The sequence below is a fragment of the Lotus japonicus genome, chromosome 4 (genome assembly GCF_012489685.1).
Source record: "Lotus japonicus ecotype B-129 chromosome 4, LjGifu_v1.2".
Lineage (NCBI taxonomy): Eukaryota > Viridiplantae > Streptophyta > Magnoliopsida > Fabales > Fabaceae > Lotus > Lotus japonicus.
In genome coordinates, this window is record NC_080044.1 from 15,505,165 (window position 1) to 15,532,300 (window position 27,136).

Consider the following 27,136-nt stretch of genomic DNA (forward strand, 5'->3'; position numbering starts at 1 on the left):
GAAAGAAACACTCTGCCTTGTGTTTAATGGTATTTTTTTATTAAGCAAAGTCTTGGATAACATTAAAGAGAAACATTGGAAAGATCATTATTGGGGCTATGTCGGGGATGATTTGTTGCTTCAATTATGAGTTCTTAATTCTTAGTTTTTACCACTATTCATTTGGTCCCGCCAACCACATTATTTATACTTTTATTTTCATAAAGTAAAAAACAAAACTAATAAAGTAATTTAAATGAGAGAGAAATAATTAATATTTTTAGCTAAGAACTCAAAAAGTAAAACTCCTTATATAAGAACTGAGTTCTTATTTTTAAGAACTAAGAGCTCCATGTCAGCACCTCCAATGGTAAAGTTCTTAGTTCTTAGTTCTTAACTCAAAAATAAGAACTAAGAACCTTGCATTGGAGATGCTCTTATTGTTACATTGCTTTAGTGAATTTATCTTGTATGTTAGGAGAATCCTTAAGTGAAATGATTATATGATCTTTTCAAGTTGAGTGCTTCACTGTGTTCTTCTTCATATTCTCTTCAAGACTTCTTTGGCTCGTGTCTTTCTTCTAGAAGTGTTCCTTCAAATGATCTTCATATGAGCGCTACCAACTTTCTTTGGTGTGGACACGTTCTGAGCGCTTTAGGGGTAATCTTTGTAGTGGAAGTCTTCAGTGTTTGATCAATCCAACAACTTCGACAACACGATGCAGATTCTTTTATCATTCAGCTTTCGCACATACACCCTCCGGTCACTATTATAAGCAAAAGATAGCTTTGTAGGTTCATTCAATAAATGATGTATGTGACCATTTTCATGACCACATACATCATTTATTAGATGAACCTAAAAAACCAACTTTTGCTTATAATAGTGACCGGAGGGTGTACTTGGACTCCAGCTTCCTTCCTTCAAACTTCAAAGCATTCTTATTGAATTAGATCTTCCATTTAAATCCTTGCTCTTGAAGGTCTTCATTAAGTTGTTTCAACATGATCTTTGAAGATTTCCATTTACACATTACAGTAGGAACATGGACAATTTTCAAAGAACCTGCCCCTTCCGAGCCAACAGAACAATTAAAAGCAATCCATTACATATCGGTAAGACAAATAAGAGGTTCATTAAACCATTCAGAGGCAGCATGTTGAAACCGCCTACTTTTAGCTCTAAGCCATTCCCACGCTTTTAATTATCCAATCATATCTAAAGTAACTGTATCAAAAGCCTCCTCCCTGAATATTCTCCCATTTCTTCCCAACAAATTTTGCCACACCACCACCAACCAAACTAATGATAAACCAGCTTTCCTAGCAGCAACATCAGAACCCACAAATTGAACATAATGGTCCATGGAGGTTCCAGGAAATACAAAATGGAAACTCAACCAATTTGTTACCATAGACCATACCTACCACGAGCTAGCACAAGAGAAAAATAAATGGAAGGAAGATTCATGAGCTATAGCACACAAATTAAAGAACACAATGGATCACCAATTTTCATATGTTGATTGAGTCATCGAATGTCAACGGTCAACACCGCAAACTGCACTTCAGTTTTAATATATTACAAAAAGATTTTGGAACCCGGCTAAAAATGAAAATGAATGTGTTAGAAACCAGAAATAACAATGTGCACAAGTGGAAAATGAAATGTTAGAGCTTTATATTCATAATGAATTGGAGAATGAATTACAGGAAAAGAGAAAGAAAGTCTCTCTTCTTGCCCAGAGCTAAGCTCCTTACAGGTATGCACTATGCATTCTGCCCTCTCTCAAACTTGATTCTAACAGAATGACCCCCTCCCAATCTATTCCCCACTCCTTATACTAATCATGATGGCAATAGCTCTCTCTCTACCTGACACGTCTCCCCCCTTGCTAACTAACTGTGAGTCATCTTTTCCTTCCCCCTTCTAGAATATACTTGCCATATTTTGGGACCCACTGGAACCTGATGGACTGAAGGCTCATTGAAGCCTTCCTGCATGATATTGGGCTCTTGCCTGACTTTGGGCCTAACAATACCCTCTCCATTTGCTGGAGCCTTGTCCTCAAGGCTGAAAGATGGAAACTGGCTCTTAATGGTAACCAAGTCTTCCCAAGTAGCTTCATCAACTCCTTGACCCTTCCACTGTACTAAAAGCTGTTGCACTTGTTCTCCCTGTTCAGCTATTGTACGTTTAGCTAAGATGGCCTCTGGTTCAATCAGAGCTCCACTTTCGCCATCCAAATCTGGCAATTCTTCTTCCTCCTGGTAGTTGCCCACTGCTTTCTTCAAAAGTGACACATGAAACACTGGATGAACCCTTGATCCAGTAGGCAATTTCAGTTGATATGCTACAGCTCCCACGCGTGCTACCACTGGATAGGGACCATAGTATCTTGCTGCTAACTTTGCATTGATTCTTGCCACCACAGACTTCTGACGATGGGCCCTCAACTTCACAAATACCCATTCCCCTACACTAAAGCTGCGATCACATCTTTTCTTGTCAGCAAAATGTTTCATCCTATCTTGGGCCCTCAAAAGATGTTGCCTTAGCTGTTTGAGAGCTTCATCACGCTCCAAAAGCTCCCTCTGTACTGCTTCAACTCTAACTTCTCCTTGCGTCCAGCGGGCAATAGTTGGAGGAGGCCTCCCATATACTATCTCGAAAGGAGTTTGTCCTGTGGATACATGGTAGCTTGTATTGTACCAATATTCAGCCCAAGGAATCCAATGTGCCCAAGACTTTGGTTGGTCAGCAATGAAACACCTCAAGTAGGTTTCCAGACACCTATTTACTACCTCTGATTGACCATCAGACTCAGGATGGTAGGCAGTGCTCATCTTCAGTTTAGTTCCTTGCATCTTAAAGAGTTCCTTCCAAAAGTTACTCATAAACAAGGGATCCCTATCACTCACGATGGAAATGGGCACCCCATGGAGCCTTACCACCTCTCTCACAAAGATTTCAGCTATGACTTTAGCTGTATAAGGATGCTTCAGAGGCACAAAGTGAGAAAACTTAGACAACCTGTCCACCACCACCAAAACTGCTTCAAACCCCTTAGACTTAGGTAAACCTGTTATGAAATCCATGGAGATATCTTCCCAAATTCGATCAGGAATTGGCAGAGGTTGCAAGAGGCCAGCAGGAGAACTAGCAAGGTATTTTTGTCTTTGACAAACATCACATTGCTTGACAAATTCCTGAACTGAATTCTTCATTCCAACCCAATACACATTTGATGCAATCCTTCTGTAGGTTCTATAAAAACCCGAGTGTCCCCCTTGTGGAGTTTCATGAAATTCTGCCAATAATTTTGGAATCAAAGAGGACTTCTTGGGAATCACTAACCTCCCTTCATACAGCAAAATTCCCTGTTCCAGTTTGTATCCCTGTTTCACTTCCTTTCCCTCTTGAATGTCTTGGATAATCTGCTGCAATTCGGGATCCTTCTTAATTTCCAATAATAAATCTTCCTTGCTTCCCCAGCTCACACTAGTCACAACCTGGTTGAATTCTCCCTGTTCATGGATTCGGGAAAGAGCATCTGCACCCTTATTTAATTTTCCAGGCTTATAGCAAATTTCAAAATCAAAACCTAAAAGCTTTGCTGCCCAATTTTGTTGCTCAGCGGTGACAATTTTCTGCTGTAGCAACTCTTTAAGGCTTTTTTGATCAGTGGTAACCTTAAAACGTCTTCCCAACAAGTATGGTCGCCAGTGTTGTATTGCCAATACCACAGCCATCAACTCTTTTTCATAAGCTGATTTAGTGAGGTTTCTAACCCCAAGAGCCTTGCTGTAGTATGCTACTGGTCTTTTATCCTGCATCAGAATTGCTCCAAGCCCTACTCCAGATGCATCACACTCTATTACGAATTCTTTAGTAAAATCTGGTAATGCTAAGACTGGGGCTGAGGTCAATCTCTCCTTGAGGACTTCAAAAGCAACTTGAGCTTGCTCATTCCACTTGAAAGCTTCTTTCTTTGTGAGGTCAGTTAAAGGTCTTGCAATTTTGCCATAATCTTTAATAAATTTCCTATAATACCCTGTGAGTCCCAGAAATCCTCTAACTCCCTTCACATTCTTTGGAACAGGCCAAGCTCTTACACTGCTCACCTTGTCAGGGTCTACAACAACTCCATTCCTTGAAATCAGATGCCCCAAGTACTCTACTGATTGCTTGCCAAATAAACATTTCTTCCTATTTGCTACGAGTCCATGTGTCCTCAAAGTATTCAGGACAATCCTGAGCTGCTCTTGATGTGTATGCCAGTCCTTACTATACACCAAGATGTCATCAAAGAATACAAGTACAAACTTGCGCAACAGTGGACGAAATACCTCATTCATTAAGCTCTGAAAGGTTGAAGGTGCATTCATAAGACCAAAAGGCATCACTAAAAATTCATAGTGACCCTCGTGAGTGCGAAAAGCTGTTTTGGGAATGTCCTCTTCTCTCACTCTCACCTGATGATAACCGGATTTCAAATCCAATTTAGAGAAGTATTTGGCTCCATTCAGCTCATCCAACAACTCTTCTATTACTGGTATTGGAAACTTATCTGGAATTGTGGCCTTGTTAAGGGCTCGGTAGTCAACACACATTCTCCATGAATTATCTTTTTTCTTTACCAAGATGACTGGGCTTGAAAAAGAACTGGTGCTATGTCTAATAACCCCTGTTTCGAGCATCTCTTGGACTTGCTTCTCTATTTCATTCTTGTGATGATGGGGATACCTATAGGGTCTGACATTTACTGCCCCTTCTCCTTCTCTCAAAGTAATGGCATGTTCTTTGTCCCTCTTGGGGGGAAGCCCTGTAGGTTTCTGGAAAATGTCCACATATTCATTTAACAACCTCTCTAGCTCCTGTTCCTTCTCAGCTTCTAATTTGAAATAACAGCCCTTGTTCTGCCCTTCCTTACCACATATCCTCCTGCTAGTTTGAGACTTGCCTATGACACTTTGTAGTGCTTCCAAGGATTCAGCTCCTTCTTCCAATCCCTTCAATGTCACCCAAACATGGTTATGCCAGAAGCTCATGGTCTTCCTTCCCCAGTTCACAATCATGTCCCCGAGAGTTCTCAGCCACTAAATTCCCAATACCATGTCAACATCTCCCAAATCGAACAAACGACCATCCACCTTAAATGGAATTCCTTCTACTTTCAACTTCATCTGGTTACATTTTCCCCGGGTTCTGGAGAAAGAACCATCTCCCAAGGTAATACGCATTGGTGGCGTGTCCTCTACTTGCCAATTTAGCTTATGCACTAAGGATTGGGAAACGAAATTGTGAGTCGCCCCGCTATCAACCAGCACTAAGATTGGCACTTCCTGGACCGTTCCTCGTAGCTTGATGGTTTGGGGTTTGCTGCCTCCTTCTTGGCTCATTTGGCTAAGGCTGATCATGCTTATCGCTCCCTCACCCTCTTCCTCGTCCTCATCAACCTCAATTGCTATGAGATTTCCCTCTGAATCCTTATCTTCATCATCTTCCATCACCAATACTCTTAGCTGTTTGTCAGGACATTGATGCATAGGATGATATGCCCCTCCACATTTAAAACACAGCCCCTTTTGTCTCCTATCCATCAGATCAGCATAGGATAAGTGGGTGAACCCTCTGTCTCGTGGACTCAACCTTTTCCTTTCTGTTTGGGCCGGCCTTTCTCCTCTGGGCCCATTAGTTACCCCTTTGTTGTTGTTACTTGGGTTCGCGGTTCCTTCCTTCCCATTTTTTACGAATACCCAATCGGATCCTCTATTGGGCGCTGGATTAGTGTTGCGGGTCGCCCCATACCCAAACTTGGCTTTCCGTGAGTAACCCGACCCGGTGTCTCCCAAAGTTTCCCTTTCCACAGCTCGAGCGATTTGCAGAACCTTCATACGGCTTGGATCCCCAATCGTGACTAGACTCCGCACCCTTCCTCTGATTTCTCCTTTCAAACCATGTAGGAAGTACCCCAGAAATTGCTTGTCAGGCAATCGGGGTATTTGTGCAGTGAGGTACTCGAACGAGGAAATGTACTCCTCCATTGTCCCTCGTTGCCGGAGCTCAGTGAGTTGTTCATAGATATCACCGTCGCCATACTCGCCGTAGCGTTCCAGGAGTGCCACTTTCAATCGATCCCAAGTGAGATCTTCCTCTTCGCTGATCAGCGAGTTGAAGAAGTGGATGGTTGGACCATCCATACAGAGCTGTGCAAGACTGGGTTTCACCTCTGGCGCCGTGTCTTGCACTCGAAAATAAACCTCCGCGCGAGAGATCCATCCCGCTGGATCCTCTCCGTCGAACATCGGAAGTTCTACCTTCTTCATCGAGTGTCGGAACTCTGACAAAGCATCTCCCTGTAAGGGCACCGTACCGATCTTACCCTTGTCCTTCCCCGATCCAGTGCCAACGCTGCCTCCAGAGTTGCTTCCGGGGTCTACGTTCTCATCGTCGCCGATGGTCGCTTTTCCGAGACTTCGCTCCAACAACGCAAGGAGCGTCGCCTGATTCCGCTCCATGGCTGTCAATGTCGATTTCATGCCAGTGAGTTCTTCCTCCAAGGTTGCGATCTTCGCCTCCATGCCCTTGATTACTCCTGACTGATTCTTCTTCGGTGGCATCCACTGGTTCTCCCTCGATTTGGAATCCGGCAGGTCGGACCAAATTGTTAGAAACCAGAAATAACAATGTGCACAAGTGGAAAATGAAATGTTAGAGCTTTATATTCACAATGAATTGGAGAATGAATTACAGGAAAAGAGAAAGAAAGTCTCTCTTCTTGCCCAGAGCTAAGCTCCTTACAGGTATGCACTATGCATTCTGCCCTCTCTCAAACTTGATTCTAACAGAATGACCCCCTCCCAATCTATTCCCCACTCCTTATACTAATCATGATGGCAATAGCTCTCTCTCTACCTGACACGTCTCCCCCCTTGCTAACTAACTGTGAGTCATCTTTTCCTTCCCCCTTCTAGAATATACTTGCCATATTTTGGGACCCACTGGAACCTGATGGACTAAAGGCTCATTGAAGCCTTCCTGCATGATATTGGGCTCTTGCCTGACTTTGGGCCTAACAGAATGGAAAAATTTATGGAATGACAATAAAACTTATAAATTTTCTTTAAAAAAACATAATTTTGCTATTTTATTCTATTAGAATTTACAGGCAATGGAATAACTTTTTTATTCTATCATCAAAATAATGACAAAACATAGAAACTTTATTCTTGATATTCTTTTCCCTCTTAATTGCTCTGAAAAAAAAAATTCTCTTGGCAATTTTTCTCATCTTATCAGTTTTATTCAGCTTATTCCGCTCCCTCTTGAATCTTGATTGTATAGTCAATCCAACAATCATCAGCGTGAATTATGAAGAAAATCCAAAGTGAAGTCAACTTGGACGACCTGTAGCCTTAGATTACCGAGAATGATTTTGAATTGTTCCCATAATTCAACCACCTCTTCATCACATATCACATCCTTTAAATCCTCAAGTTCCATGATTGAGGCAGGCAACTCCATTAATCTTGAGCAGCCTTTGACATTGAGCTTCTCTAAATTACTCAACTTGCCCATGCCCTCAGGCAAATTACTGAGGCTTATGCAGTCTGAGATGTCAAGAAATTCTAGTTTCTGAAGGCTTGTGATTGAGTCTGGCAACTCTAATAAACCAGTGCAGGAACTAAGCCTTAGTGATTCCAAATTGACCAACTTTTCAATTCCTTCAGGAAGTGCAGAAAGTTTATGGCAGTTTGTGATCCTAAGATTCTTTAACAAAACAATATCAGAGAGCACAACTGGAAGTTGCACCATAGTACAATAGTCAAAGTCCATCTCCACCAAATTTGGCAACATATTTGAAACTTGGGCCGTGCAATTTTCGGATGCTTCATTCACATTGCACATGAAAAAAGAACACTTCTGCAGATTCTTCAGTTGCACTCCGGTCTTGCTGAGGAAAGGAATTCTCACCTTCTCCAATCTGAGCCGTTTAAGATTAGATAGATGATCAAGCATCTCAAAATTCTCTAACTCGGCAGGATATAAATCATAATTTGTAATTGTCAAGACTTTTAGTTTATTCATTTTCTCCATGAACATTGGCAGTGTGTACTTCTTTCCTCGAAGGTTCAATACTAAAGCCTCAACTTTAGTTGGCTGCAAGTTACACAACTCTGAAGAGAATGCTTCATCTGCAAAATGATTCAATATCAATAAGGGGGTAATCTTTCAATTTGTGTGTTAGTAGGTGTATCAAGACAGAAAAATGAACAAACCAGTTGATATGGATAATATGCGGGCTGCAATGGGATACTCGTTCTCTAAACTCCACCATGCAGGAAGATTATTTCTATTTATTTCAATAATTAATCTATCCCTCTTGTCCTCTGTCTCCTCACTAGTCTGAAGGATGGCTAAATCCCGAAGAAGACCATGCTGAGTGACATAGTGATAATTATAGTCAACTATGTCACTTGCAACTTTCCTGATCAATGAAAAGAAATTAATTGCTCATAAAACAGCATAAACAATATTCCAATTATCTACCAGCCACAAGATCTTGTTTCTCAAATATTGGATTTCACATTATATATAAGAAGTTGATGCAATTTTTCAGGTCCCAGTTTTATTTTTATTGACAAGTCTAGTTGAAAGAGTTAAAACCTAATGTTCAATTGTTGCATGATGGGAAATATCAAGGACAAAGATTATGCTTGAAGAGACTTAAGCATAGGTACAAGAAGATAATATGTATCTTGTTGCCATGCATAAACAGTTCTCTTTTCTCTGTATTGTTATAAGTGGCACTGAGTGACCTATGTTGAATATTATTACACATGCACACCACATCAAATTATCAAAGACCCACACAACGTACCTTGTGACAATAATATCAACCATGTTCAGGTTGACCAGTTCATAAATGATCTCCATTGCAGTCTCATCATCTTCATTATGCAGTTCTGCCCAAATATCCATGAGGGCAGCAGCAGGGATCCTCTGATCTTCAGGAAATAAGCCTATATTTTTAAAACACTCTATGGCCTTATGATCCAAATTGTCTAAGCTCTCTTGGAGGCAAGTAAGCACATATTTTTCATAACCCAATATTGAACCTCCCTTGGACAAGTGCTTCGCTCTCTTGCGCCAAAACACCAAGTTCTGGTCCCTTAGCGATTTGCCAGTCACTGAAAGTGCCAAGGGAGAACCTCTACAACCTTTCACTATCTGCAATTTATTTAGTGCATTTAAATGAAATGAGAAATTTCAACTAGAAGTTTTATTAGCTAAGCCTTTTTTCCCTTCACTCTTAGCGGAACAAGAAATAGTGATCAAACTTCGAGTGTGCTTAATGGCTAAAAGGCAGCCTACGTGGTTCTGAAATCATTATTCACATACAATTGGACAAAGCTATGTGAAAATTTTGTCTCTTTCTCTCTCTTAGTTGACATTGAAATATGTAACAAAATAGCCTCATGTGAGAAGATTTATCCCCTGCTTAACTGGTTTGACACAACCTATTGTAAAATTTAAAGTATGCAACATAGTTTTTGTAATGGATAATAGAAGTTACCATTTTCACAACATCATCAGGGATATTAGTGCTCTTTTGATTTAGGGATGCTGAGAGACAAAATAGCTTTAGAGCATCTTCATCACCAAGTGGTTTCAAGACGTATGGAGGGCCAAACCTTGTGATTGCGGATCCTGATGTCACCAAAATTTTGTAGTTTGGGATCTGGAACACAAAGTTGTCAACAAGAGATTCCGATCCAGGGTAAACATCGTCCAGTACCAACAGTATTGGACCACTTTTCCCAATCAGTTTCAACAAATTTTCCAATTGGTTTTTAGCGTCTTCATCACTTCGGAACTCAGGCATTGGGTGACCATTGTGTTGAAACAGATTCTGCACTATGGTATGCAAGTTGGGCGATTTTGCAAAGGTGACGAAGAAGATATTCTCCTTGAATTTACCTAATGAAATCTTACACGTTTAAAGATATGCAAACTCAGGTGAATCATATTCTAGTACATGCATAAAGAATGAGAAAAAAAAACAAGAAATTAATGTTTTTCTATGATTAGTATGTGTAGAAGTTATGTCTTCCAAACAGCTCCTATTAGTATGACATGTTTCTTAATCAGGAAAAAGATGTTCGCCCTTTGCAGCAAGATGGCCTTAAACATGAAATAACATGTTCAAAACCTCATGGAAATTCGAGATATAAAACACACAAATTATAAATACACATGGCAATCTCCACATAGGGTGATTCAGATTCATGGCTTAAAAAGATCTAACCAATTTCGATTCAAAATTCCCAAAATGGTGCAACCAGGATAGAATAAGTTTTGCATATTGTGCTCTTGTGCGAGTCTTATCATATATGGGAGATTCTACATGCCATTTGCACTCTCCCGAATGTATAGACTGAGACACAAACTTGAGTTTAAATGGAGACTGAGATATAAGCTTAATAGACACTGAAGCTCAATACAAGTCAAGTGAGACCACAGCCTTAGGGATTTGAGGTTTGTGTACCCTTCCGAATGTGCAAACTGATACACAAGCTGAAGTTTTACATGAGGACTTAGACATCAACTGAAGACCTACCCAACCCATGCTTAAGAAACCCAAAAGACCTCAACCCACCAGAAAGACAGCAGACTCTAGAAATATCTCAGGAGATGAAACTCCTAATTAATACACCTAATAAAGATAATATAATAACAATCCCAATAATTGGAAAGCCATAGAAAGACCAACCTGCATAAAGAACTCTAACCACAAGAGAGACATCTTCATTCGTTAATACTTTAGGGGTTGGACTATGCCCTCTCTCTTGTGTTCCTAGTTTAGATCTTCAGAGTGTTTGAGCAAGCAATTTTTTTCATTTAAATATGACAAAGAAGTTGTATACCTGGAGTATAACTTGCTCAGTTTTGGTAAAAACCTTTTGAGTTGCACTATTTTGGAAAATTTTCAAATCTAAGAACTCTACTTAAATGCAACAATCAGACAAGTAATACAATGAATGAGTATCATCCATGAGGATTACTGGATTAAGATAATCTGCAACGTTATCACTATTTAAAGTACTAAATCAGAGATGAAATTAATTGAATGAATTGAAATCGCATTAAGGAGTTAAAGAATGAAAGCAAAGCAAGTAACAAGGAAATTCAAAAAATCCACACACAAAACTAAGATTTCATTTCAGTTATTGAAATTATTCAACAATACCAGTAGCAAAAAGGCACCATAAGAGAATGTGAGGGAGTTCATTATTGATACCTTTGACTTGTTCATCCCAGCAAAACATTTTGGCTAATGTAGTCTTTCCCAAACCTCGTGAACCAGTAACCGGGAGCACCGAGACATTAACCTCTTCCCGAAGCAACTTGTGCTTCAAATCTTTCAGAGGACCTTCAAAGCCAACAGTGAATTCCGGGGGTGTAGGAGCTGCACACACCTTCAATCCAACACTTTCCTTTTTCGTAACAACAGCCTTTCTCAAATCCTCACTGATTCCATCAACCTTCACCTCAATGTCCAACACAGTCCTGACAATCTTAGCTTGCATATCAAGCTGAAAGTACCTAAAAATTTTTGCATCCAACTCTTCAAGTTTCTCTTGGTATTGGGCCTTGGTATATAAACGCTTCAACCAATAAAATTTATTAGAGCACTCCAGAACAAGTTTCTTTCCACTCTTCATAAGTTCAACCAGCTTCTTCGTTTCCGATGCACGATCCCGTGCCCTGTATTGTTCTACTATCTTATCCACATCTGGTCCTAATGATTCCAGGGTGCTCTTCAACTTCTCCAGAGAGGACTTGAACTTCACAGCCTTGATCATGACATCTTTAACTGCACCCAGAAGTTCCTTAACCAGTTCCCCCACAAGGGCATCTGCAATCATAGTCATGATCTTCCTAGAGCAACAAACCAAACACACCCAAAATCAGAAACTTTGATCATATAGAGCTGGTGAGTGTGTGAGTCAGACAATGAAACAAACATATAGAGCTCATAAACAGAAAGTCAAGTTCAGACAAAGAAATTAAAACAAAATAAAAGAAGCAATATAGTGAATTACTAACAATACAGTGATTTCAATCCAATTCAAGGTGTTTTTGTGCTTACCAATTAATGGGAGAATCAATAGAGGATGAAAATGGAATGAAACCTTGCTTCTGTGGAAATTGAGATTTTCTTGGATCAGATGATCAGAACACTCTTATAGCATTTTTTGTTTGTTTGACTAGCTCTTTGATGAAAAACTGAGTGTTGAGGATACACTTGGGCACTCACTAAGCCATTTATCGTTTACTTCGTTTTTCAAGTCAACGTGGAATTGCTATGATTATTATGGTCTATAAAGAGAGTGGTTGTAGAGGGAAGACAACTTGTAAGTTCACATTGCAATTGGTTCACATGAGACTTACTAATAAAAAAGGAAATAGAAAGGTTGGTCACTTTGGATGAAGAACAAGACTTTGATGTTAACTGAATCGGAGAAAGTAAAATATTTTAGTGAATCTATTTCAAATTGGTGCATGGGCTTCTCATTTGAAGCCATTTTGACTAGGTGTCGGTTATGGCCCCTAATCTGTCATTTTTTCGCATCGTGTATGAGGCGATAACCCATCTTGTTCCTTTTATTGCATCATATCATTTAGGCTATGTTTGGTAAGGAATGAAAGTGAGAGAAAAGAAAAGAGGAAGGAAAGAAAGAGAGAGAGAGAGAGAGGAATGAGAATGAAAAGTGAGAAGAATTTTTAAATTGTTTGGAATGAGAGAAGAGAATGTGAAAGAAAAAGTGAGAGGAATGAAAAGGTGTGTAATAAATAATTACTATTTTATCCTTTACATATAAATCTACAAATATTTTATAGTAAAAGTTACTATAATTAGCTAAACCTAAATTATAATATAATATTTAAAAACTAATTATTATAAGTTACGTAGATATTATCGAGAACATATCACAAAACAAAGATTTAGCAAAAACCAACCAAGATTGATAAGTAGAGAAGGGTTGTGTCAAAAATAAATAAAGAATTGACTAGGGGATTTTAGTCATATTAGTTGAAATAGGGTGTCTTCCAACTTTTCCGTCTAGTTTGGGAAGAAAAATTTTTAAGATGGGTTCCACATTATTTTTCTTTCCTTTCATGATTATAATAAAACCAAACAATGGAAAGAAACTTTTTTCTACCTTTTCCTTCCCTCTCATTTTTTTCCTCTGAGTTTTTCATTGAACGGAAAGATCCCTTACAACTGCTGGGATAGAATTAGGGTTTTATTGACATATAAAATTTTGTAAATTTCAAATAGGTCTCTTTACTTAACATGGTACTCAATCACTCCTCCATCATCTCCCACAACTTATGTCACCATAACTAACACCTTTGACCACTCATCGTCGTTGAACTCACTTCTCCCTACCCTTCCATAGCCAATCATATCACCCATATTCCACTTCCATCTCTTTGTTTAAAGTTTTTTAGTGGTTTCAAGAGGTTTAAGGCAGGTTTGATGATCAATGGTGAGCCTTGATGAATAAAGATTATTGGAGTTTAAGGCAAGTGGTGGTTTTTTATGAAGGGAAGCTGAAAAGCTGCTTATTGTGTGGGCTGGTTCTCATAGCACACACACATATATATATATATATATATATATATATATATATATTCTTGACAATCCGACCAGTAAAATTAAAGATTTATGTATTGTGAATAACATCAAAGTTTTAGCTCGATCTAACGGTCAACGAATCCAAATGGTTTGTTCTATGAAAAACGATCAAAGTTGTCAGCAAGTCCGGGGATGGTTCACGTTCAGCCAGCGCTGCTGCGCCAAAACTCCACCACTGCAATGCTAGCAACTTGTCCTCTAGCATTGTAGAGCCAAATCGTCCACCGCTGTTGTGCTGATTTTTCCTATAAATATAACACTTGTATTTTGTTTTGTATGCTAGTTTTTGGGAGTTGAAGTTCTTTCTTACCTCGGTTTGAGGCATCCCTTTGGAACTTTTTAAGGTTTTGTTCTTAATTCTTAGTTAGTTTTTTGCCACACTTGGCCAATTCTCTTTTTAGCACATAGGATGTGAATCATTTTCTAGTTTATGCTTTAAGCTTGTAAGTATTGTATGAACTTGGTTACTTTTTCTATGAATCTTTTCTCTATTTTGTAATTCCTCTTGAATGCGTGCAAGTGTTATATGTTTGTTTGCACAATCTGTAGTTTTGTAAGGATTTGAAAACTGAGATTGGATTGATTGATTTGCTCTATCACTTACGTATAAGGATATGAGTCAATAGTGTTGGCCGGAAAAAGAACAATAATTCTTCAATTGAATTGACTAGGTACTAAGGTATTATGCTTAGCAATTGAGATTGACTTTTTTGCTTGATTAAGGTATTAACCATAGTAGTCAATCGCGGATCGCGGCCTGTCGCGGATGACCCCCAAAAATGAAGTCTCATACAAGGAAAGGTCGTTATTGGCTGCGAATAGACGCGACACGACGACGCTATACACTATAGCGTCGTTATCGCACGCTATCGATAACTATGGTATTAACAAGTGAAGGTAAATGCTTAATCACCATAGACAGTTCCCAAAGTTTCATACATGCTTAATTGTCTTTAGCATAACATGGATCGGTGATACAAGGCTCAAGTGCTAACCTTTTTGTTGGGGGAGACAAGGGAGCCCATGGGCCGAGGAGCAAGACATCAAGAGATATCGACGCCACATCTTAACCCAAAACCTTAATGCATTAGGTTTATGTATCACATCTCTTATAAAGTCTTCTCCTCACCTATACTTAACCAATGTGGGACTCCAACTCCGCACCTGAATTCTCAACAATCTCACCCTCAAGTGCGAGTCACCTCCACATTATTATGGCCCCCTCCGTGGAGGCTTATCCACTCTTGCACCGTCGTTCGCTTCACCGCGTCAACGGAATCCGCCGCCTAGCCACACCGCTAGGAAGACTTTCGACACAAGGAGCCGTAACCATGGCTACACCAACCATCGGCTCTGATACCACTTGTTGGGGAAGACAGGGGAGCCCATGGGTTGAGGAGCAAGACACCAAGAGATATCGACGCCACATCTTAACCCAAAACCTTAAGGCATTAGGTTTATGGGTCACATCTCTTATAAAGTCTTCTCCTCACCCATACTTAACCAATGTGGGACTCCAACTCCGCACTTGAATTCTCAACAATTTTAATCTCTTAAATTGTTTCCTTTTTACATTCAGTTTTCTTGCTAGGTTACTTCACAAATCTGAAACAATTGGTTCTATTTTTACTTTTGCATTCTGCATACCAAAACTCTAGTGAGAATTGATATAAACCACAATCCATGAGGATGCAATATCTTTTATATTACTTCAATCAAGCCGTGCACATGATTTGTTATCAACGACCAAGTGAAAGACTCTTCCAAATGTTTTATTTTTATTTTAGGGATAAATTAAATCATGTTTTTTTTTTTTTTGCTTAAATACTCTGAAGGTCCCTGAAATTGTATGCCGTATGAAAATAAGTCCCTGAAAAAAAAAATTCCGATTCAGGATCCTTGGAATTTTTTTTAATCTAAATAAGTCCCTACCCGCGTTATGTGCTTATGTGGCTCGAAATTTGCACAATCACTCATTCCACGTGGCATTTTTATTTTTCTTTTATTACACATGTTATAATCAATTATAATTAAACATTTTAATCTTCAGATTAATCCTAAAACTAATAATCTCTAATCCCTAATCCATTAATCAAAAGAAACATAAACCTAACTTAGAAATCACCATCTTCCCCATCCTCAATTCAACTTCATCAGCATCATCTGAACACCAAAATTCCTTTGAAGAAGACACCAAAATCTTCATCAGCATCTTCTTCAACCTCTACCCCAACCCATAAACAAACCCTGTAATCCCATCCCCCACAAACTCAACAATCCTTTTTCTCTTATCTTAAAAATGAAACATTTCCACACCAGAAACAGAGTTGGGGGAACCCTAAACTCAAAATCAAGCAATATTGAACCCAAATCTTTGTGGTTGTTTCGGTGGCTGTTTTTTTCAGGCTCTTATGACGTTTTGGTGGTGGTGGGTTGGTGAGTTTTCGAGCGGTGGCGGCTGCTGGTGGTTCGTGGGTGAGAAGAACGATGTATGTGTTGGGTGAGAAGAGTGGTCTATGGTTTGGTTGTGGTTCTGCGGTGGCAGAGCACCGGTTTCCGTGGGAGCACCGCTGGGCTGTGCGGCGTAGTGGTGGTGTGGCTATACTGCGCTGTGGCTGGATAGGATGCAGTTAGAGACCCTACAAAACTCAGAAGAACAGACATAAACCCAGATCTACCTAACTCACACACCCATGGTGGCTGGTTGTGTTATCATTTCTCAGATCTCTTCTCTTGTTCTCATGTTTCATATCCTTTTCCTTGTTCTCTCTATTTTCTTAATAGATCTGGTTCCTATTCAACTATTGTTCCATTTCTCCATTTTGTTCACACCCACTTGCCGGAGAATGGAAGAGATGACAGAAGGGACATTGAAGAGCAGAGGAGGATGAATGAGGAGAGGTTGAGGAGAATATAATTTTCAGAATTGATTTAGGGATCAACTTTAAGATTTATTTATTAATTATAATTGATTAATACACGTGTATTAAAAAAAATATAAAAAGCCACGTGGAATTGATGATTGTGCAAAATTTGAGCCACATAAGCACATAACACGAGTAGGGACTTATTTAGATTAAAAACAAATTCCCAGGGATCCCGAATCGGGAAAAAAAAATTCAGGGATTTATTTTCATACGCCATACAGTTCCAGGGACCTCCAGAGTATTTAAACCTTTTTTTTATAGATCATGTGATTGATCATGATTTGATATAGATAAGAAAATTCTTCTCGTGTAGCTCCTAATATTACAAAATAGTTTTCTCCATACAAACCAAAACTATATTTTCACTATCACATCCTAGTTAATTTGGCTAAATAATCCGCAATCGTGTGTTTTATTCCCTATAGGCATGAGTAACTACCAAGCGATTCGCCTCTCCCAATAGGATGTCAGTTGGGTTCAACGCGTTGAGAAACTTCTATGGCCTCTTGGAATTCACCCAACCCATGTCGATAGAGGAATTGATGTTGATAATGACGTTCCTAAACATAATCTGTTGCACAATCAAAGTGAGTGCATGATAGCCTTCACCTCCGCTTTTAAAAGTTCAAACTTGTCTTGCATTAATAAAGAAGTATCTAGAAATTTCCGTTTTAAAGTTTCTTATCACGATACACTTGGTCCTGGGTTTCCTTTCGATCGACGCTCCGTCGACGTTAAACTTTAGCGACCTAGTGGGGGGAGGCACCCATACTGACAGTCTTGGTGCTGCAGTTTGTCTTTTCATTTTAATATAAAAGAAATTTCAAATGAACAATGTCAGTATCATATGGGCAATTCTTCCATAAACCTTTTAACCACTAGACAATCCTCATCACATGCATATCGACAATCCTTCCAAAAATCTTTTACCCACCCAACGATCCTCATCACATGCACATCTCAAGGTTCCTAGACATCAATTTTTTCCTCTCTAAATAGAGCCTCATTTCCGAAAATCCAGCAAGTCCATATCGGTGAATATGGAATTAACTAACACATAATTGAAACAGTCCATTCTTCTTACGAGTGTTTAAGTACACGTCTTTTGATTAGCTGAGACATTTTTGGACCCGTTGGCTTCATAAATGGTCAAAACACACTTAAACCATGATTTGCGAACTGAATTTAAAACACACACTCATTGACTTAGTTCATATAAAAGTCAATGGGCAGTCCAGAATTTGATAATTGAATGAAAAATTAATTGTGGAGAATAGTTAAATCTGGACAAGCAATGAATATGATGGGCAATCACATGAGTTACAGGCAGCGACCTGCACCAGATTAAAAAGCCCATGCTAGGCGTCAATTGTGTTGTAAATGATAGCACAAGGGGATCATGACTAGTAGGCTTCACCAGATGGAATTAATTAGATAAAACTCGCGTCAATCATTTTATATATCTTTAAAAAATTCATAGTTGTGATAAACTTTAGTCAACATTTAACTTATAAAAAAATATAATTGTGAATTAATTTTTAACGGAGAATAACTAATTCATATTAATTTGAATAGTCATAAACTCATAATTAAAAATAACTTGTCTTCAATTTCTTTTTATTCTACCGACGACGACGATGAGTGATTGATTCAAGTGGTATATGCTTGACTCTCCTTATACAAAATCTTAAATTCAAATCTTATCAATAAAAAATACTGCAAGAAAATTAATTAGCTTAGCTTCACTATGATGTAAATATTCTCATTTCCAACTCGTGAAATTTCATTAGTAAGTCGGGAATTGAATTTTTTTTTTAACACGAAATAATTTGTCTTCTTTAAATCTACATGATTATAAAAGAGAAATTGTTGACTTTGCAATAGGCGTGTCTTTGAAGATTCGATGCTTACAATTAAGTATAAACCTTTTGAATTTAACCTCCACTAGAAAATATTGAGCTTGGTTGACTAATTGAATCCGAGGTTTCTATCAAACATTTTTTTGACCTGTAACTGGGCTTCGTAGTTCCTTCTTGTTTCTTCAATGGTATCTGTCTACTTATAAATCAAACTTGATCGTAAAATACTATTCTTAATTAGTTAAATAAGGTTGTTAATTTTTCATGACAGTGAGAACACGTAGTGCTTCATGTAGCCACTTTAAACATAAAGAGGGAACAAATTATAAATTTCTTTAAAAACTTTATGAACCTCACATGGGAATATTATTGAAATACGATTAATGTATCTAATTAAAAATTACTCAAAGCAGAAGAAGATAAATTCAACTTAATGGTCTTGGTCAGGGAACCTTTCACAATTAACTAATTTTCCTATTTATTATCGTGTAGGTCAGTAGGTGAGAACTATAAAGTATATACACGATGTCATCAAACAATTTGTATGACAGAGTAGAGAAATGTTAGTCTTTTCTTAATAGATGACCGACCTTCAAGATAGTTTTTTTTTTTAAACAGGCCTTCAAGTTACGAGAATAACAACTAGTTTGAAGATATAAATTTGAAATGTACGAATAATAGTAATGTTTTAATACCAAAATTTCAAATTCGATCCAAAATGGAAAAAAAAAAAAGACTTTTTGTTAAGAGAGGAAAAGTTTAGAGAGTTCATGTGAAGCCAAAATCTCAAGAATAACCAAATAGCAGAATTCAAACTATGTAATTCGGGATGTTAAAAAAAAAAAACTATGTAATTCGGGAAGAATTTGGTCGAGAAACCAAACTTGTTCAAATCGGTCGTTCAAATCCACAATTATGCTATTGAGAGTGATTCCAATGAGGCAACTGCGGTGGTTTTGACGTCGGTACGTTTGGTTAACCTGTACTTGGAGATGGAGGGCCTATTCGTCAAGCGATCCCGACCGCATGGCGAGGAGGTTTGCTTTCATCATGTGGTTCGGGAGGCCAACTCTGTGGCGGATAGCTTAGCTAAGGCTACTCATGTGTTTGGTTTTGGGACCCAAGTTTTCCAGTTTCCACTTACGGAGTGTCGTCACCTGTTATATTAGGATGTGGAGGAAGCTCGAGCTTCTCTTTTTGCTCTCTAGGCTAGTGTTGTTTCGCTTTCTGGGGGCCATGCCCCTCCATGTAACCCAAAAAAAAATCCACACTTAGGTAATAATGTGATCAAAGCTCAAAGAATCTTAGTAAAAAACATGAAGGTTGATCTCAGCATGGAAAAGTTAAATAATTTAAGACAAAGGCCTTACCTCCAAGAATATTGGAAGTGTAAGAGCATCTCCAATGCTAGTTTTTAGTTTTTAGTTCTTAACACTATTCATATGGGCCCGTATTGCCACATGTGTTTAAGCAACTCTCAAGCAATTTTGCTCCAATCATGAGTTCTTAGTTCTTAGTTCTTACCATTATTCATTTGGTCTCAGCAACCACATTATTTATACTTTTTATTTTCATAAAGTAATAAAACAAAACTCATAAAGTAATAAAGTAATTTAGATGAGAGAGAAAAAATAATTTTTTATGCTAAGAACTCAAAAAGTAGAACTGGGTTCTTATTTTTAAGTAAAAACTTCATGTCAGCACCTCCAATGGTTAAAAAGTCAGTTCTTAATTCTTAACTTAAAAATAAGAACTAAGAACCTTGCATTTGAGATGTTCTAAGACCCAAGTAGATTAAGCGTTTAATTAACTAGTTATCCATCAAATTAAGGGCAATAAGCACTTTTAAGCTTAAGTTGATAAATATAGTAAAACGGATCGTTTCACTATGTATCATACATTCATACTTGATACTACTATAAGAAGAATCTTTGATCAGAATGGCGAAATTCAACTAAATCTGCAAATGCAAGAGAGAAATTATAGTAAACAAGAGAAAAGGAAGACAGTTTATATGGCGAAATTTAAGGGGCTTAATAGTCAAAAGAATGCAAGTATGGTGGGTTAGTATCAACTATAAAGCTCCAATTTCACTTTAATTATGATATCTTATATTTATAATTCAATTGATAATAGACCTTTTTTCTTTTTTCGATACAACTATATTGTAACTTTTACTTCATTTTGAAGCAATGACCAACTGATGAAACGCGTTAACAGCGCCGAAGATGAATGATCAATTTGCTCCCCTAACACCAAACAATGTCCTGCATTTTTTAATTCTTTATCACCAAATCACTCATTGTATATATATTAATTATACCAACAAAGGTTTTAGTAGCATTGCAGTCTCCAAGCCTAAGTCGGTGTCACTCTTGAAGTGAATCACGGTTTGAGCACAACCACTGAAACTGGTACATTCCAAAATCATTCCCATTCTAGGAAACTCCAAGTGAAAGTGATGCTTCATAATTTTCAGTTCTTAGTTTCCATAACTTCTTTGCTTTTCTCTTATATGAGATCCAAAGAAACATAACCATGTTTTTCTCTCATTTCCATTTTATGTTTAGTTGTAGAGCAATGGGAAGCACAGGTTTGCTCTATCTGTTAAGTGTTGCTGTTCTGCTTAGTGTATCTTTGGTACAAGCTGAAGATGCATACAAATACTTCACATGGACTGTGACTTATGGGACTCTTTCTCCACTTGGTAGTCCCCAGCAGGTGTGTTATGTGCTTTATTTGGATATAAAGAATTTTTGTTTTTCTTTGGATGAATTGGATCTTTGAAGTTGGGTCTAAAATTTTACTGCATGAATTTTGAAGGTGATTCTGATCAATGGTCAATTTCCTGGGCCTCAACTAGACTTGGTAACTAATGAAAATGTAATTCTTGATCTTGTCAACAAGCTGGATGAGCCATTTCTTCTCACTTGGTCAGTTTCTATGTTTCCTTGAGCCTCAATTCCTACTTAAACTCCCTTAATGGTCAGCATTTAGTGCATGTTTGAAAATCTTTCTACTACAATTGATTTTAAAACTATTATGGTTTTATGAAAAACCTTCTGAACCAGATTTGATTCTGAGAAAATAAATGTTGATCCAAATATGCTATTACTCCATTCTGCGCTTTTGTCTATCATTTATAACATTGTGTTTTTGCATTTTATTTGAGAAAATGGTTTGACATTGTTGTGGTAAACCAGGAATGGCATTAAACAGAGGAAAAATTCATGGCAAGATGGGGTTTTGGGAACCAACTGCCCTGTTCCTCCAAACTCAAATTACACATACAAGTTTCAGGCCAAGGATCAGATTGGAACCTATACATACTTCCCATCAACTCAACTGCATAAAGCAGCAGGAGGGTTTGGAGGACTCAATGTCTATCATAGATCTGTCATCCCAGTGCCTTATCCTTACCCTGATGGAGATTTTACTTTACTCATTGGCGATTGGTACAAAACCAGCCACAAGGTAAGCTAGATCATATTTTGTCTTTCTTCAACAACTAGTGCTTTTAATAAACCTTCATCATTCATACTACTTGATTGTTGTGGAATGCTTTGGACACAAAATCTCAGACATAAACTGGACCCTTGTATGCCTTTCTGAATTCCAAGAATGGATTTCCAAAGGTAAAAATCTTTTATCTATGTCTTGGTCACAATTTCTCAAGAGTAATGATTCGTGGACATCCATCCGCACACGGAAGATACTCAACAAGCACGAACGTGAGTAAGAAAGAGAAGTGAGAGAAGTAATGAATGTGATATATGATATGATTTGATAAGAAAAGAGATAGAGAGGAAAATGAGGTGCTTATGGGGTGTTTATACTGTTTGGGTTTTTAAGAGCCCGTTTGAATACAAATTTATTGGAGCTTATCTACTAGAAAAAGAACCACTAAAGCTCCAAAAATTGCTCTTTGGTTTGCATTCAAATGAGTTCTATGTATCATTACTGATTCTTCAATGCATTGTGCTCACATGCAAATCTGCCACCTAATGCTCATTCCTTTGTTTTTCTACATTTTCAGGCATTAAGGCAGTCTTTGGATTCTGGAAAATCTCTTGCATTTCCTGATGGTCTTCTTATCAATGGCCAGGCTCATACAACCATAAATGGTGATCAAGGTGAGTTTTGTGAAAAAGGATATAGTTCAACATTTCGCAAATTCCAATTGATCCAATCAACTTCATTAAAATTGCTATTCCAAGCAACATACATTTATGCTCAGTTTCTTACTTTACTTTCAGGGAAGACCTACATGATCAGGATCTCAAATGTGGGCATGGCAACCTCAATCAACTTCAGAATTCAGAATCACACAATGAAACTAGTTGAGGTAGAAGGTTCACACGTTGTCCAAAACATATATGACTCCCTTGATGTGCATGTTGGGCAATCAGCTGCAGTGTTGGTAACCTTAAATCAGCCTCCAAAAGACTACTACATTGTGGCCTCAACAAGGTTTTCCAGAAAGGTTTTCACATCAACAGCAGTGTTACACTACACAAACTCTCACTCCCCGGCTTCTGGTCCCTTGCCTAGTGCCCCTGCTTACCAATATCACTGGTCTGTGACGCAAGCTAGAAGCTTCAGGTAATTAAAAAAGTCTAACCAAAATTAACAAGCCTTGAGTTTGCAATAGAATAATGATTGTGGATATTGGCATAGTGCAGGCAGTCCAAGACACTCATAGTGAGAAAAGAAAGAGAAGAGAAATAAGTAATAGATATGATAAATGTGTGATGTGATCAAAAGAGAGAAATAGAGTGTATGTGGGATGTCTAACTATTTGCATTTCTGAGTATTGTTACTGTTTACGGAGATTGATTCGTGGACATCCGCAGATTGCAGATATCTCACATACACCAGAGTGAGAAAGGAAGAGAAGATGAATAAATAATATATATAATATATGATGTGAGAGCATCTACATCCATCATACTCACTAGAATATCTACACTTCATTTTTTACAATTTCCCATAATGCCACATCATCTACACCACTTTACTAACTTTTTACTCCAACCCAACAACTCTTAAAAGTTTATATAGTGGATCTCACCATTAACATCACATTTGTATATTTTATTATTTATCTTCATTTTAATCTAATTATATTAATTGTAAGTGCTTGTAATAAATACAAGCTTACTTTTCAAGTCTAGTGTAGAGTATCTATTCCCACATACTCATCTTTGCCATGTTGGAATTGAATATGTACTCCAATGGTAATAGATACTCATATGAGTATGTATTTAACATTAGATACTACCATTGGAGATGCTCTGATGTGATTAGAAATGAGAGATTAAGACAAAATGAAGTGTTTATAGGGTGTCTGACTGTTCGGATGTCTAAGTATCTTTACTATTTGCAATATACAATAATTTATATATAACTTTGATATGCTCAAAATCATTAATTGTTGTTGCAGATGGAATCTGACAGCAAATGCTGCTAGGCCTAACCCACAAGGTTCATTCCATTATGGGAAAATAACTCCTACAAAGACAATTGTGTTAGCCAATTCAGCACCTTTGATCAATGGAAAGCTTCGTTATGCTGTGAACAAGGTTTCTTATGTTAGCCCTGATACCCCTCTCAAGCTTGCTGATTACTTCAACATTCCCGGAATCTTCAGTGTGAATTCAATCCAAAGCCTTCCCTCTAATGGACCGGCATACATAGCTACCTCTGTTCTTCCAACTTCTCTCCATGATTTCGTTGAGATTGTTTACCAGAACAATGAGAGCACTCTGCAATCATGGCATCTAGACGGTTATGATTTCTGGGTTGTGGGGTATGTCAGCTTCCTTCTATGTGCTTTGCTTCAATCTTTATTTTTTTGTAAAAGCAATATCTTTACTTCCAATTAGAGTTGAAGTAGTGTTAATAATGTTCAATATGCAACAATTGCAGTTATGGTTTTGGACAGTGGACACCAGACAAGAGAAGAACCTATAATCTAGTGGATGCCCTGACAAGGCACACTGCACAGGTAACTAAGAACAGAAGTATCTAAATCAGCAAATTATTAAAAACTAGTATCTAATAAAATTTATTTAGAATAAAACCAATTTCGAAGAATTTATCTGAGCTTTTCTTATGACATAAACGTTTATGGGAGTTTTTCAATCCTAACAAGAAAAAGGGGAAAGAGATACTCAATTTCAAGGGACTAGACAGAACTACATACTCTATCTCACCAATACATATAGAATTCAGCTGTAAGTCGTATCTACGATTTGGAGGGAGATCGTTAATATCTTTCGAGATCTAAAGAGTTTATGTAAATAGCTTAAGACTTACTTGTGAGTTGTTTTGATCTTATTTTCATAAGCTGTTTAGATTAGCTTATGAATTCCTCAAATGCTTAGAAAAATACTAGCAAGACTCTCTTTAATACTTTCTTTTCAACACAATCTCTTCTATTTGTTAGAATTCATGTGGAGTTCATTAAAAAAAATGGGTCGCACTTCCAATTTAGTAGGACCCACATGAACTTTAACCAATAGAATGATGAAATTTAAAAAGAGAGTGTGAAAATGAGTGTTAGTACCACTCCTTAAATGCCTACCTATAAGGCTATAACATATGTTGAGCTTATTTCAATTAATTTTCAAATTAGCTTCAGAAACATAAACTTTTTATTGAGTTGTTTATCAAAACATTAATTGAATTACCTAGTCCTTACAAATATATAATAGGATCTGGCAATTTGTTTTGTTCTGATATGCTTACTTTGTGTGCTTTAAAATATAGGTATATCCAAACGCTTGGACTACCATATTGGTATCATTAGACAACCAAGGCATGTGGAATCTGAGGTCTGCAATATGGGAAAGGCAGTATCTTGGGCAGCAATTATATCTCAGGGTTTGGAATTCTCAGCACAGCCTTGCTAATGAATATGATATTCCCCGTAATGCATTGCTTTGTGGCAAAGCCGTAGGACATCATGCTTAGTATAATCACCAACCAATCCTTAATTTGGTATTGTCTTCTAGTCATGAGGGTTTGACTACAATGGAAAATTAAAGAGAAAAAATATGGAGAGAATTGAATTTCTCAAGTATCCGGTTGTTTTATATGAAATTGAGGAAGATCTTGTATTAAAATTGCATTTTTTATTTTCATATATATTTAGCAATGAATTTCTTAGTTTTTTTTGTTTTTTGAGAGCAAAGAAAGTTATATAGATTATTGAAATGAGTCATGAGAACAATCCTCTCATGTAGATATATGAAGATCAAAACAAGAATAAAACCCCTGCCAACCACATAAGCTAAAAGCCCTACAAGCCCCGGGTGCTATTTTGGGCTAAACAGCGACTCATGAGAGAGCCTCGTTAAAACCTCCCTAGAAAAAACCCAATGGGAAAAACCAAAGAGAGGAAAAAGAGTACTCAATCATGATCGAAAACCCAAAATAGACACTAAAACAATTGATGGCAAGCAACCTCCCTCCACTGACAATAGCAGCACAATAGAACCCATCTAACATGACAATGAAGCATTAATACCAACCACTAACGAATCATGGCTTTAGCTACTGTGAACTTTAACACCAAATGTCAGTTATAAATCTCAAATTGCAAAGCTAAGGTAATTCCAAAACAGCTTATATTCCATGAGAAAGTGAATGCCATAAAAGTGCCAGACTAGCATCTATTCTTACACTTCCTGGAGATGAAACTTTGGCCGGTTGCATCCAAGTGAGCATCCTTTTGTAATTCAGCCTGCAAGCTCCTTCACATGACAGATTTCCATAGCAATGAATTAAGCCTCAGCTCAATATCAATAGAGCTAATTTAGACATGACTTTCCACCTTGCAGCATAATGACTTTCGCCAAACATTCAGCACCTCCACGCAACCTATTAAAATCCTATGCCAATAATACTCCTTCATGCCCAGAGAGATAAGCATGACAAAAAAAAGAACACAAGATGCCAACTAGACAAGGCCTCTCAATATACCACTCTTCCTTCAAGATCCTATCCTCTGACATATAATACAAATAACCAGAATTTTCCACGGCCAATGACAACCGCAGCTATAATCATCCATCCTGCTAGTGTGTCTTAGAACACTGAAGCCATTTGAACCAACAAAATAATCATCCTGCCTCTCATCTCAACAAATAGGATATACCAAAACCTCTGACCTTAAGGCAATAATGTCACTGAGATAAATTACCCCTCAATCGGTTTTCCATAAAAAACCAGAAGATGCCACAACAAAGAGCAAAGAAACTGAAACTGGAACTCCCCACTGAGTTCCATCTCCTTGACCATCTCGTTCCAGGAGCTCCATCTCCTCGACCTGTCCATTATACTAGATTGAAAGAGGAATGGCTTGATCTTCAGCTAATTCTTCGGCTAACCCTCGAATTGCCTCCTCATCACTTCCAGGATAGGACGAGGTCGATGAATCTGCAATGAATTTCTTAGTTGACCATTTAAAATCAGAATACTATATAATTGAACTAGGCTAGATTTCATTTGTTTAAAATTAGTTAGAGGTTTGGATTGAGGAAAGTGCTCACAAAAGACAAGGCATGCTCTTTTAAGTCATGCTTCATTATTAAGATCATATGTCCTTCAAAAAAAAAAAAAGATCATATGATTCAGTGGGAATAATGAGTGTTTT

General features: G+C 37.8%; 2 protein-coding genes across 3 annotated transcripts; one reads left to right on the forward strand and one right to left on the reverse strand.

Annotated features, from left to right (window-relative positions):
• Nucleotides 1-6,682: 6,682 nt before the first annotated feature.
• Nucleotides 6,683-12,419, reverse strand: LOC130710833 (probable disease resistance protein At5g66900). 2 transcript variants are annotated; one of them, XM_057560206.1, is made up of 6 exons: nucleotides 12,138-12,419; nucleotides 11,286-11,922; nucleotides 9,561-9,964; nucleotides 8,865-9,214; nucleotides 8,263-8,471; nucleotides 6,683-8,178 (listed from the first exon to the last, which is right to left on the reverse strand). In XM_057560206.1, the coding sequence occupies exons 2-6, from the start codon at nucleotides 11,917-11,919 to the stop codon at nucleotides 7,343-7,345; spliced, it is 2,433 nt and encodes an 810-aa protein (XP_057416189.1). In that variant the 5' UTR covers nucleotides 11,920-11,922; nucleotides 12,138-12,419; the 3' UTR covers nucleotides 6,683-7,342. The 2 variants fall into 2 exon arrangements, with proteins under 2 accessions (XP_057416189.1, XP_057416188.1); XM_057560205.1 differs by having other exon boundaries at nucleotides 11,286-11,926.
• Nucleotides 12,420-20,741: 8,322 nt separating this feature from the next.
• LOC130713547 (L-ascorbate oxidase homolog) lies at nucleotides 20,742-25,622 on the forward strand. The gene is made up of 9 exons (XM_057563318.1): nucleotides 20,742-20,891; nucleotides 21,048-21,198; nucleotides 21,301-21,410; nucleotides 21,681-21,951; nucleotides 22,514-22,610; nucleotides 22,734-23,079; nucleotides 23,921-24,286; nucleotides 24,406-24,484; nucleotides 25,249-25,622. Exons 2-9 carry the CDS (start codon nucleotides 21,058-21,060, stop codon nucleotides 25,450-25,452), a joined length of 1,614 nt encoding a protein of 537 aa, XP_057419301.1. The 5' UTR covers nucleotides 20,742-20,891; nucleotides 21,048-21,057; the 3' UTR covers nucleotides 25,453-25,622.
• The last annotated feature ends 1,514 nt before the right edge of the window (nucleotides 25,623-27,136 follow it).

Coding starts and splice junctions, on each gene's coding strand:
- LOC130710833 (XM_057560206.1), bottom strand. CDS start 11,919: ATGACTATGATTGCAGATGCCCTTGTGGGGGAACTGGTTAAGGAACTT. Junction 9,965..11,285: donor CTGGGATGAACAAGTCAAAG/GTATCAATAATG, acceptor AGATTTCATTAG/GTAAATTCAAGGAGAATATC. Junction 9,215..9,560: donor CTGATGATGTTGTGAAAATG/GTAACTTCTATT, acceptor AATAAATTGCAG/ATAGTGAAAGGTTGTAGAGG.
- LOC130713547 (XM_057563318.1), top strand. CDS start 21,058: ATGGGAAGCACAGGTTTGCTCTATCTGTTAAGTGTTGCTGTTCTGCTT. Junction 22,611..22,733: donor AACCATAAATGGTGATCAAG/GTGAGTTTTGTG, acceptor CTTTACTTTCAG/GGAAGACCTACATGATCAGG. Junction 24,287..24,405: donor TATGATTTCTGGGTTGTGGG/GTATGTCAGCTT, acceptor CAACAATTGCAG/TTATGGTTTTGGACAGTGGA.